The sequence below is a fragment of the Dendroctonus ponderosae genome, unplaced genomic scaffold (genome assembly GCF_020466585.1).
Source record: "Dendroctonus ponderosae isolate FM_Combo_2020 unplaced genomic scaffold, Dpon_F_20191213v2 Dpon_F_20191213_9, whole genome shotgun sequence".
NCBI classification, from domain to species: domain Eukaryota; kingdom Metazoa; phylum Arthropoda; class Insecta; order Coleoptera; family Curculionidae; genus Dendroctonus; species Dendroctonus ponderosae.
This window is the reverse complement of record NW_026019116.1, coordinates 7,845,235-7,857,948: the sequence shown is the minus strand read 5'-3', so window position 1 is coordinate 7,857,948 and position 12,714 is coordinate 7,845,235. Positions and strand designations below refer to the sequence as shown.

General features: G+C 38.9%; 1 protein-coding gene across 1 annotated transcript; it reads left to right on the top strand.

The window, feature by feature from the left end:
* Window positions 1-580: 580 nt before the first annotated feature.
* On the top strand, window positions 581-12,669 carry LOC125505665 (organic cation transporter protein-like; the record flags this gene model as incomplete). The annotated part of the gene is given in 4 exon segments (XM_048669909.1): window positions 581-915; window positions 2,531-2,815; window positions 11,949-12,132; window positions 12,411-12,669. Coding segments are annotated over 4 exon segments (820 nt in total), but the record flags the coding sequence as incomplete, so codon positions are not given.
* Between the last annotated feature and the right edge of the window lie 45 nt (window positions 12,670-12,714).

The following is a 12,714-nucleotide window of genomic DNA, read 5'->3' as shown; positions in this document are numbered from 1 at the left end:
TGATTTTTTCGAAGTTTCTCAAGAACCATTCGAGCCACATAATTCGTCCCCCCATGACCCCCCTGGATGCGCCCTTGATTGAATGTCTTCTGGCGTGCAGGAAAGAATGCCGATGCATTCGCGCTAGTCCCAACGTTGCCAGACATTGCAGGAAGTGTGTGTTAGGGGGGTCTTTGAAAGCAACAAATCGTTAAAAATCGTCAATTTCTGCAGTCAGATTCGCAGTCTGGCAACAGTCGTCTGTAATGCGATTTGATAATTGCTGGTTGGTCGAGATTGAGTTATTACAGTTATTAGCAAATGCAGTTTTCGATATCTAATATTCGATCGAAAACTCTGCATTCTGCTTAAACAGTTATGCAATTTTCCTCTGGTTTTAATGGGTGTTGGAAGTGGAAGCGAAGCTTTTTGCAACGAAAATGTCACATACTTCAAGTGTTTTAAGAATATTGCCGACTTTTGAAAATTTAGCAAATAAAACACTGAAGCAAGTTTGGAATGGATGCAGTAGGTACCAACTACGCAGGGTACCAAGCAAAGCCGACAACAGCGCAATCTACATCTTCACCTAGCAGAATTAACACTGGGTGGTTCGGTTGGCAAGGCCGCCTCCAAGCACCACTATAAATTCGTAGGTTCTCTTGCAAAATCTTTCAGTTCATCACTTTTTTGCGCGCGAACGCGGGAATTCGCATAAGAGTCGATTTCTTATGTGCTAGCCCGCAAAGTACGTCAATTTTCTCGCCTTTTCCCCGGTTTGATTAGTGAGCAGAATAGCGCGTTCGGGCTTGAAAAGTGTTTCTTTTTCTGCTTGCAAAAAATAATGCCACCCCAAGAGAAACTCGACCAGCCGAAGAGGACTGACGAGTCCCATTGCTGCGAGGAGGACAGGCAGATGGACAACTCGCTATCAGGGTAAGATGCTCTTGAGGAAATATTCCCAATTTCCCCAAAATCCGGCTGACATTGACCGAAAGTTGTTTCGCAGTCGCGATACTTTCACAGTCGGTTAACATGTGAAAACCACCAAAGAGAACGCGCTTAAATTGGAGCAAATCTCGCGATTTTAACGCTGCGAAATAATCCGCCAAAATCCCATTTAATTCCCGGATCTTTCGAAGATACTTGGCGCATTCCTTTGATCCTCACGAGATAAAACCCGCAATTGCTGCAAAGATGACTTTTTCCAGTTAAGATCAAATGTGATAAATTAGACATCAATCTTATTTGAACCTTATCAATTTGTTTTCGATCCATTGTAATCGTTCAAGCGTTTTACCTAGAGAGTGTCATTCAAAATTGATTTAATTTTTTCAAGTATGGAGAAATGTTGAAAATTTGCGGTTTTTCAGTCACCAGCTCTCGAAGCGCAACAATCGATTTGCGGTTAGTTTTTCAATTGTGCTCCTCAAAACTTAAAATATTCAACAATGTTCGAAAGGTGCTAGAAGCCAATGGCAGTTGAACCACGGATTTTACTAAACGAAGCGCTAAATTTCTACAGTCCAATTAACTTTTTTCTTCAGACTGCTTCCTTTTAACCTCAAGCTTAACCTCAAGTGGTTGTGATCATGATCATAAATTATGGTTGGCGCCAAATATGTCAGTGTTGGGACGTATTTTTGGTTAGTTTTCCAAGTTGTGCTCCTCAAAACTTAACATTTATAAAAAGTCAAAGAAATGTAAATCGCTCCAATTTGTCGCACTTTAGGCGCTCGAAGCCAATGACAGTTGAAGCAGAAATTTGTCTTAACCTGGGGTTAAATGCCTTGTCCGATTAACTTTCTTCTGCTTAAACTTCGCCTGGAACCTCAAGCTGCGTGTGGGCTTTAAACATGTTTTCAAACCATAAAAACTGATGTTTCATAACAGAAGAGATCGCATTAAAAATTCTAAATTGTACCCTTCAAAACTTCACCTGGATGACATTGGATGGACTCTAGATCGGTCAAATCTGGTACAGTTCAGACGCTCGCAACCAATGACGTTGGTTGAATGAAGCGAAAGTTGAATCATTGATTGGTTAGTCAGAGTGTATGCATATTTTCTTTAATCTCGAAGTTTGCTTGACCAAAAACTACAAATCTGCCAGTCTATTAAATAGTTTTTGCCGGAAAAAGTCCTTAGGGTTTTTCATCTGGTTGACAAATCATGAAAAAACTTGGAGCAAAGAAAGTTAGGGAAATTACCTTCTAGAATCAATACTTTTTCAATAGTATCCATTCCTGTTACTGAGAAAATTCAAATTTTTCAGCCCAAAAGTCTTGGTTAAGAGGCTGTATATTTTTGCAGGTTTCTTCGCAGCTCTTTCTAGTACATTTCATTCGATATCTTTGAATCTCGTTTTTTTTTCAAATGAGAAACCGTCTTTGCATTGTCCACCCACATCCACTGTAATTCTAGATTGAAGGTAGCAAAACAGGAAACAATGATTTTCTAGACGAATAATAGTAATCACGAAAGTAAGCAGGAAACCACAAAAGAGAACTTGAACATAAAAACGAGACATTAATCTACACAATTTTTGCAGATTCACGAATCGAGGCTTTTCGTCGGACGCCAACCACAACGACAAGGAAAAGGCCATCGAGATGTACGCGGAAAAGAGCTCGGAAAAGCGCGATAACTTCGACTTTGACGATCTGTTTCCGCACATCGGCGAATTCGGCTACTACCAAATCTTCCTGTTCCTGATGATGATTCCATTTGCGTTCTTCGTCGCCTGGGTTTATTTCACGCAAATCTTCATCACGCTGGTCCCGGAGAGCCATTGGTGTTGGGTACCCGAACTGGAAAATCTCACCGTTGAGGAGAGGTGAGTGGTGAAAAGATTTCCAGACCTTTTATGTTAAGAAATTAAAGCAATTTAAAAATAACGTGGAAGTTGCTGATTTCAAGGGATTATCCATCAGTGAGTCAGTTTATTTCTCACTATCACATTAAGCAATTGATCGCAATCAATTGCCATAAATAGCTTTTAAGGTACCTACTTCATGTGGCTCGGAACGGCGCAGTTATGAGTAACCGTTTAAATGCTTAATCTATGTACGGTATTAAGTGATTTAGCCGGTTATTATATTGCGATTTTAATTAATCTGGGCGTTGAAAACGTTTTAGAGCCATTCGATCATAAACTGATCACCTGAATGGGTTTTTCCCCAGTAGAAGCTGCGCTTTATTCCCCAATGAAACAAAATAAAGTAGTAAAATTCGCATCTGGGCGAAGCCTTCGACCCGCTCTTAAGCGAGCCTTAAGAGAATCGATCGCATACTATGCATGAATGACGCCACTAATAACTGCACTCGTTGAACGCATTTGAAAAATAACTAGGATTTTTACTATATTTTGTTGCCTTTGTGCCCAGCAGGATTTTCAATGCATGTCACATCGTTATTAGAGCGGAACGGTGCAAGTGGATTTATGTACTTTCCGCAGGAAAACTCACACCCAGCCAGCACATCTTGGGTGACTGAGAAAAGTCCAATTTAAAAAGGAAAGTTTCACAACCAGCAACTTAAAATCTGGTTTGGTCTACTACTGAAAAAATGTCTAGTAGTTGGTTCCAATCGAGAATTGCGGCAGCAGCATTTTCTTTATAACGCGACGAAGAAAACGCGTTGACCTCGCGGTTCTTCATATCAATTTCTCATAAAGAAACGAAATGAACTGTTGACTGAAGCACTGAATAAGGAGAAGAACCGAATGAAATCAGTCGAATTATTCGAGTTAAAAACGCGAAGAATTCGAATTAATAAACGCGCGAAGCGGAGSAGGCGACATTTGAGTTTATGGATATTTTAGGAAAATCCGAAGAAGAAGMAGTTATTCAAATTATTAACATTATAATTCTTCAAAAAAATGTTTCTTTTCTGACACTCTTTGACTACTTGGACTTCAAAAGAGACACAAAAACGGGGTCAAAAATAAAAATTTTCTGAAAAGAAGATTCAAAAAGTTCTATGTGACGAGTTGAGAAAAGAATACCTTTGAATTGAAGTGACAATTTTGAAAAACCAACCAACTTTCTCAATTTGAGGCCACTTGAGACACTTTTGAGGCGTAAAATTTACTTAGAAGCTACTTTACTATTGCCAGCGTAGGCTTGAAACGGTTTTTCAAACTAAGTCAAGAACCTCAAGCGTATTTTCAATTTGCAATTTGAAATGCAATCGATCGCCGCTTCTTCAGCTCTCAAGGTTCACTTGAAAAAATCATTGGAACCAGTATGCAAACAGCTGGTACGCAGCAAGTTTTGTCGCTAATATTGGGGTTTTCGGACAGACAGAAAATTTAGCGTGTCTTTTCCCGAAATCCATTGATAACGATTTAGAATTTTTCAAATTTCAAAAAATTCAAATTCCCCTGAAGACAACTTTGACTAAGAAACCGTAACAGAATTTAAGCATGGTGTGCAATATGGACTTAACTAATTCGAATTATCAAACACTAAATTCTCGATTATAAAACGAGTCGATTGCACCTATAAATATACCAAAAATTGTGTCGAGCCCGAAATTTCACACTCCACTAGCTTAAAGGTCTCGCCGCTAGTTTTCAAACCGTTTTACAATCTATGGCTGAAAACACACATTTCGAGGAAAAATCCCCGATTTCAATCATTGTTCGCTTCTCATTAGTAACATTAAGTTTAACACGTTCAGCAAATGCAGTTGGAAGTGCTATCAGCAAGTAATTTGTCGCCTATTAAGATGCTCAATGTGTTCCAAACAATTGACAATTTTGGCATCACGAGCAGATTAGCACCACTCTGCCTCGAGCAGAACCAATTACCACGATTTTTATGTAAACACCTATCGACTTTCAACAAACTAAACTTGACGGCAAACTTGTTCTTTTGTTGTCGGTTTTGGCTCCGAACTGAGTGTCCGGGAATTCATTAAGAAGTCGTTTTGTACGGTTTATTTTTAGGCTGCGAGCGATTTTTCGTCTTCACACCTTTGCAAGTCGTGCATTTTTATTGCGTCTGTTGTTTCACTTGTAATCGGGTTTTCAATGTAACACATATGCACGCAACCATCGCAGGTGCTTGATGGAATACAAAATTGGATAATTTATGGAATTTTGAAAATTACCTAGAAGTGATCCCCACCGATGTGGGCGGGCCAGTAGAATCCTCGAAAATTGAGTAGAAACGCCTACCTAGTTGACTCCCAATTTACCCAAATATTATCTAACCGATGCGTGGAACGATTCACAATTGAATCTTGCGTGGAATTGATAAATTTTTGTGGCCGATAAACACTTGACGTTTTCGCCAACAATTCAGTGAAAAATCTGGTGAATTAACTGATTTATCGTCGCAATTATAAAATGCACTCAAATTCGATAGAAACACTTAAAACGCAATTTCAACTATCAGCAACAATCTGATGCAGATTAATGAAAGATTTATATCGATGCTTCTTTTTGCCATCCAGTCAGTAAGGCAGTAAAGCAAAATACCGAAAAAATCAACATCAGGAAAAAATTACTTTCCACGCAAAACTCATCAAGCTGTTTTCGAGCCTTTTCAAACCAAACACTGCTTAAAAACTGGTGCGTTTTTTGGCTTTTAGGTCGTCGTAGACGAATGTCTTCCTTACTTCCTTCTTCAGCGATGAGCCACAAGTGACATTTACTCCTTCTAACTTAATTTTGCCTTTCCGATAATTTGCTAGTTGCTCCACTTGATATGCTGATGCTGAGTTTTCAATTGAAAAACGTGGGAATTTACAGGTTTTGAAGTGTTTTAGGCCAGTTTCCATGCAATTATAGTTCTCGGCTGCACCAAAGTTGTTTTTCTCGTACTTATGAGTGAGATAATCAGCAGATAAGCGGTATCCACTTGAAGCATCTGCGTCTGAAAGACTCCAAGTAGGGACGCACAAGGTTTCAGTTGCAATGCAAATTACCCGACATGAGACAACTGCAATAAAAGCCTGAATTTTCCTTGTTGAAAAACCGCAGCGACGCTCCATTTGCGGTTTGACGTGGAAAGAAGATATTCATTAACTGATTTCCGAGTTTACCAATTAAGTCAACAATCCGCCCTAACCTTGTCGCGGAAATATGGTGCTTTTGCCAGTGGCTAGTTAGTAATTTGCTTTTTTTGCCTCCTGCTAAATCTGACACTATTAAATTGTCGATCACGGTCTGTTTCACTATCAATAACACCGCTATAAAGAAGTAAATGGCGTTAATCGAGCACAAAGGTGGGGAAAATTAATGCGGCTTTTTCATTTCGTATCGACTAAGCAACCAATCTGGCCATATTGTGAAGCTGAAGTAATTAACATACTTCTGCAACATGACCCTGATGTAGAAAACATCTCGTTTCGATTGATTTGCATTGAAAAAGCTCAACTGATGCCGTTTTTTCCGAGTTGAGAGGCCAACCTGATATTGCTCATATTAGTGGGTTTTTATTAGCGAAAAACTGGGGAAGGTTCAGGGCTTCGCTTTGTCCAGCAAATCGCTTCTAGTCGATTAAAACCCGACTTGAGTAGTCATTCATTGACTAAACAACTAAAAGAACTTGCGAAACGAACAGGATGCCTATAACATTAATTTCACAAATGGGTTCGACCAAGTGCTTGAAAGGATTTACTTTGTTTCTCGCTCATTTATTACATTGCCATTGCTTCGGTAATTGAAACAGGGTCATTTGGCCGACAAGACACGCAAACGCAAGCTCTGGCAAGATTTTCGAAGTTTTCGCAGAAAACACCAAAAAAACCATTGTGGGGCCGGAAATGTTTGCATTCCTCTTGGGTCACATCAACCGACTGATGATTTTCCTCTAAATATAAACCAACCCCCATGAAGGCCGAAGGCCTCAGTTTAGCGTCACCGTTAAATAAACACGTTTAATTAGCCGTTAATTAGTCTAAGAATCAATTACCTTAATGATTACCACACTAAACAAAAGGTAATTATTTTATTATTTGTGGGAATGCGATATTTGAATAATAACAATAATCAGCACCATTAAAGTGGCTTAAGTATTTACACCCACCCACCACCTGATGGATTTTTAGCGAAAGATTAGCTGCATTCTAATTAAATCTCATCTCGATGAATGGGGAAATTGCTGGCATGGACACTCTCCATTGAACACCATGTATACAATGTAGGCGCGATTTTCTCCAGTGAAGTTTCAGCCAATCAACCATAACATAACATAGTTTTTAGCTGAATCAGAAGATCAGAATTTGCAATGGGTTTTGAATACACATTTTTATAAGCAGCCATAGACGATCCTTCACGATGCAGATCCTCGATAGCCACAGAGAAAAAACCAGTGAAAAAACCAAAAAAAGACTATGTCTACTTACGGTTAAAGGCGGAAGAACTGCTTCTTTTTCTTGAGAGGTTAAGTATTCCTGATCAGTCTAATGAGAGATGGATAGTTAACGAGATGCTCTATCAAGAAGCTCCTAATGACTGATTCGATATTTTCAATCGTTTCCGAGATACAATGGAAAATTTTCAATAACACACCAAAAATGTGGATATCTGTCTGGAGGTTCGGTATTTTGCGCGACGCATGAAGACTCGAGTCTCGAAACGCTCTATAAAATTATATTGCGTATTTTGAATCGTTTTTCAGACCTGGGCGGTTTTAAACTTCGAAGACGCAGGAAAATTAGACAGTTTTGCTTCTGCCTCTCGATTGCCAAAACGATTCTCCCAAAAGATCATATTTTCAATCGTTGCAGTGAGAAAACCTATTGAACTTGACCATACGCCAAAATAGTGATATTTTTCCTTCTAACTTTGAAACAATAATAATTTTCCAGTAAAGATATCTCGAGATGCTCCATCGAAAAGGTCCTAATGATTATTTTGATAAATTTCTCCGTTTCCGAGATATAATTGAAAATGTTTCATAATTCTCTCTCTTGCGCCTCTCTGGAGGTTGGCAACTTTGCTCAACATCTGAGGAGGAAAATTCAGCTCTCGAAACTCCCTATCAAAATGGTTCTGAATATTTCAGATATTTCCCAGATATGAGCTGTTTTAATTCTTTACAATTTCTCATTTTTGATCTTTGGAGGTTATAAACCTCTGATAGTCGTCGAGACGAACCGTCAAAAACCTACTGACGATTCACTCGAAAGTTAGACACTTTTCTTCCTATCTGTTTAGAGGTTAGACACTTATGATGGATCTTTTATGAATGAAAAACTGTTCTCCACTGGGACTATAAAAAAAATCCAAAAAAATGTTTGGAAAAATCCGTTTTCAAATATTCAAACACGAATGCTTCCATCTCTTTTGAGGTTAAAAATTCCATCATGGCCCTTAGCGACAAAAAAATGGCTCTCGACGCATTCCATCAAAATAGCTCCATATGTATAAACCTTCTGAGTTCTAAGCTCTTGAAGCGATTTTGGCTTGCATCCTTTTAAGGGTTAGAAGTTCGAAGAAGAAAATGACAGATTTGAAGGAATGCAAACGACCAACAGAGTCTAAACTGCCAGACCTAAAACATCTAAAGGAAAATATATCGCGGAAAAATTGCACTTTTGATAATAATTCCACTTAATTCCCGCATTATCAGTTCGGTTATCTCATGGGTTAACGTGTAGTTTGTTAAAGCATTACACCTTTAGTTCCTTATCCACCAAATATTACAATTATCAACTAATTAACGTGTGCGACTAGCGAATGCATTGTCTGATAAGATGCGACGATGTTCGCGCTTTACTTGAAGATGACTACATTTCCACAAGGCCAACAGTACCAATCAAAGTGACACAACAACGTACAGGGGACTTCCCATCTTATCTACTAGCTACGTTTTCTTTAATTTGCACAGTAATTTTCAATTAATAAAACACAATAAAACAAGTCGAAATTGATTCAGCCACCCCATGGCCGCCCCGCTCACCAGATCCATCATACTTTGACTTTTATCGTTGATGTTTAATTAATGCCAATAATTGCGAAACGCAACCCGCACCAATTAATTAAAGCAAATTGCTGAGAATATCGACTATTTACAAAGAACAAACAGAAGAGAAACACTGAGTCTGAATTAGTCAAATTTGGCCTTTGTTTCTCGGCAAATAAAAGCTGCCAAGGCGAAACGCTCGTGTAACTTCCTGAATACATAAATCAGTTTAAATTGTCCAGAAAAAAAATTAAAACAAACGAAGATCACCAGGAAACCGGGAAAATAATAACCAGCCTAATCTCGCTTAGTGTTTTTTCTGCTGCAAGATTAAACAGGCATACTAAATCGAAGGTTTCGCAGAAATTATCGTTAAAGTGTTCCGAATCGAAACCATCCTGCGGTTGGCGTTCCACCGTGAACCCGATCGAAAATGATCCAACAAAAGTTGTTTCGATCTAAGAGCGACTTGCCAGTGCTATTATTTATTTGCTTAGTACTGCCTTTCCCAGATCGTGCAAAAAAAATCTTCAACAAAGAGATAGGTACCGATTAATTGCTAATTAACATGTTTACGTAATGCCAGACCAGACCGTTCTAGCAGGCGAATATTATACAGTGCGACCATGAAAATCGAACTTTTTCTCTTGAACATGAACGAACTAGGAAACGGTTAATATCGTTAAAAATGGAAAGTCATAATTTTTAGACTGATTAAAAGTTACTCGAACCAGATGGAATGCTGCAGGCCATTTTGCAATCGGTTACTCTCACTTATATAACTCAGGGCTGGGTTTGACCAATTCTCAGTCTGTCAGCGACAAGGGCAAATTTATGCTGGATATACGTACGCATACTGCCTTTCAAGTACACTAAATAAATCAATGCAAATGTTGGCTGTTTGATTTAGTTGCAATTAATCTCGATGCGGCCCTGAACAGGTGTTTTTTGCGCTCCTGTAATTGGACGAAAAGAGCTCGAGCACCCAACAATTCAATGCCAATATCGCAAGTTTAAGGTTTTGGAGCCCAATGCGATCGCTTAGGTAACGATCACTGCAAAGCCATTCCAATAAAAAGATACTTACATGATTGCAGCAAACGATGCGTGGAAGATCTTGATCTTGTGCACTAACACTAGCACTCAAGCCAACACTAAACATTTCTTCTATTAAGCCCCAACTACGCCAAGTGTGTTTTAGTCTGGAAATGAAGAAAAATAGCTTCGGTTTGCCTTAATTGGTTCACTAAATTTTCATTCGGCCCTTTTCCGTTTGCTGTTTGCGGTTTGTTCGACATTTCTACATATTGGGCTACCCTGTAGTAATTTGTTATTCACCAAACATTTCGCAATATCGATTCTGCCAAATTACTTGTGAATTGTTATCAGAGCGTCATGATCACATGTCAAGGAGGCTTAAAACAAATGGTTTTGTAACAGGCGAATATTTCTAGAATTTAAGTAATGCGATTTTGTCGATCAATCGACAATGTCAGTTGTGTTGTTAGATTGTTTAATTTACTATATCTAAACCGGTCTTATGTAAAATTATATTTTAGATAACCAAAATCTTTCATCCCGGTAGTTCCGTTTAAGGCCCGCTAAGGTTATGGGAAAACAAAAATATAAAAAACTTTGTATGATGGCAAACACTAACGCGAATGACACGCATGTTATGAATATTTTGCGGTTATTATAATTATACGGCGCATCAGATCCTTCACTATGAATGAAAAAAATGAAAAGACGATTTTTCAAGACAAATGTTATCAATGTTGTCTTTGTGGCTTTATGGTCGATTTTCTTTTGAAAAAACAGCTTTTTGCATGTGGAAATTTTCTGCATAACTGCTAATATCGGGCCGATTTGAAATATTGTGGAAAAACGTACGATTTTCTATAAAAACTGCATCTCGGAAAATTGCAATCGGTTAAGGTCGAAAAGACGATTATCCGAATAAAATGCTCTGCCCTTGGAAAAATGTCGACCAAAAATCAAAATTTCACATGCGTATTTTTTGAGCTCAATCGATTCCTTTCGACGTAATAAAGTGTTTGGGTCAATAATAAGAAAGAAATGGTCGGCTAAAGATCGTGATCTCTCAAAAAATGCTTAAATAAAATTAAAATAAAAAAAAATTGAAAATTTTTATTTTTTCAAAAAAGCAAACGAGATAAGAGATGTATCGAGTCCTCAAGGCACGCCACTGATTAGAAAGTATACAAAAAACAACGAAAACAGCTTAATTTTTCGGTTTTTCGGCACACGTTTCGTATCAAAGTGTTTTGAATCTCTAAAATGTTTCCTATAAAATGAGCAACTTTTTCTTTAGGACGTTGTACTCAGTTCTTAGAGCACGTCACTGATTAGACAAAGCGCATTAAAACAGAGAAAACAACACAATTTTTGTTGTTCCTTTTGGGCTGTGCCTTCGCACAACTTTAACCTCAATCTAATAAATCAAAACTGAAAAAAACGCCAAAACGCTATGACAGCTAGACATTGAAGAAGTTGACTATAACATCGTGCACTGTCATAAAGGCGTTGTCAATGTAATAATTTTGACATAAATCGGCGGTCAATGTCACTTGCAGTGACATAATTTTGAATGCTCCTAGCCCACTTAATTCAAACCTTTTCAGCTAAAAATGGCGACTTTTACTCACGAAAACCGGTAACTTTTCTACATGTTAACAAAATGCGTTAAGCAAGTTTTCTTGGCCAATAAAGACATGGAAAGTTCCCTTAACTTCACTGGGAAGTTTTATGAAATGGATCAACTAATTTACGACACACGTTTAATTTCGTTTGTTCTTTTTTTGTAAAACAACAACAATCAAGTGTACAGTTAGTCGAAGCAAATCGTGCGCAAATTTTCCATCGGTATGCGCTGAAGCAAGTCCCCGTCCGACTTAATAACTTCCTGTTAATGTTTTTGCTTTCCGCAATATTGGGTTTTTTCTGTGCTATTTCGACGCACCAATAAGGAAGTGGGACCTTTTGCGGTCACCGGACTACGTGCCTGACCCTAAAATCTCCTACTTGTTCCAGAATAGGACTGGCCATTCCCATGGACGGGGAAATGTTGCATCGTTGTCTCATGTACGATGTCAACTACACGGAAATCCTGCGGGATGGACTTAAGCGTCCCGATCCCACTTGGCAAACTGTCCATTGCAAAAATGGCTGGGAATACAACAGCACCGAGGTGCCATATTCTACCATTGCTATTGAGGTGAGTCCAAAACAACTTTATATGAAAAGCGATCAAAATCTTAAAGATACAGCGGTTTTCTCATTGAAGGCATCAGAGATTCTCCTCTAAAACTCTGTACTGATAAACTCAAACAAAAATCCTATTGACACGTAAAAAAGCCATCGATTATGGGCATATAATGGTTACGAGTCGTGTTTCCGTCACGGCACTCAAGTGCTAATAGCAGCGCATTGTTGACTTTGAGACGCTGTTTTTGCGCTAATAGCTGATAGGACTGAGAGTTTCTGGATATTTAGAACGACTGGGTGTGCGACAATGCAGCGCTGCCCAGCACAGCGCAATCAATCTTCTTCTGCGGCGCCATTCTGGGCGGATTGGTGTTCGGTTGGATCGCCGACCGCATGGGCAGGATTCCGGCTTTGGTAGGCACCAACCTAGTGGGCTTCATCGGGGGCATGGCCACCACCATGTGCTCCTCATTCTGGACTTTTGCAGTTTGCCGCTTCCTGGTCGGAATGGCCTTTGATAACTGCTTCACCATGATGTACATTTTAGGTGAGTTTCATCCATTTAACATCAGCTTGGGACGTGGTAACTCAA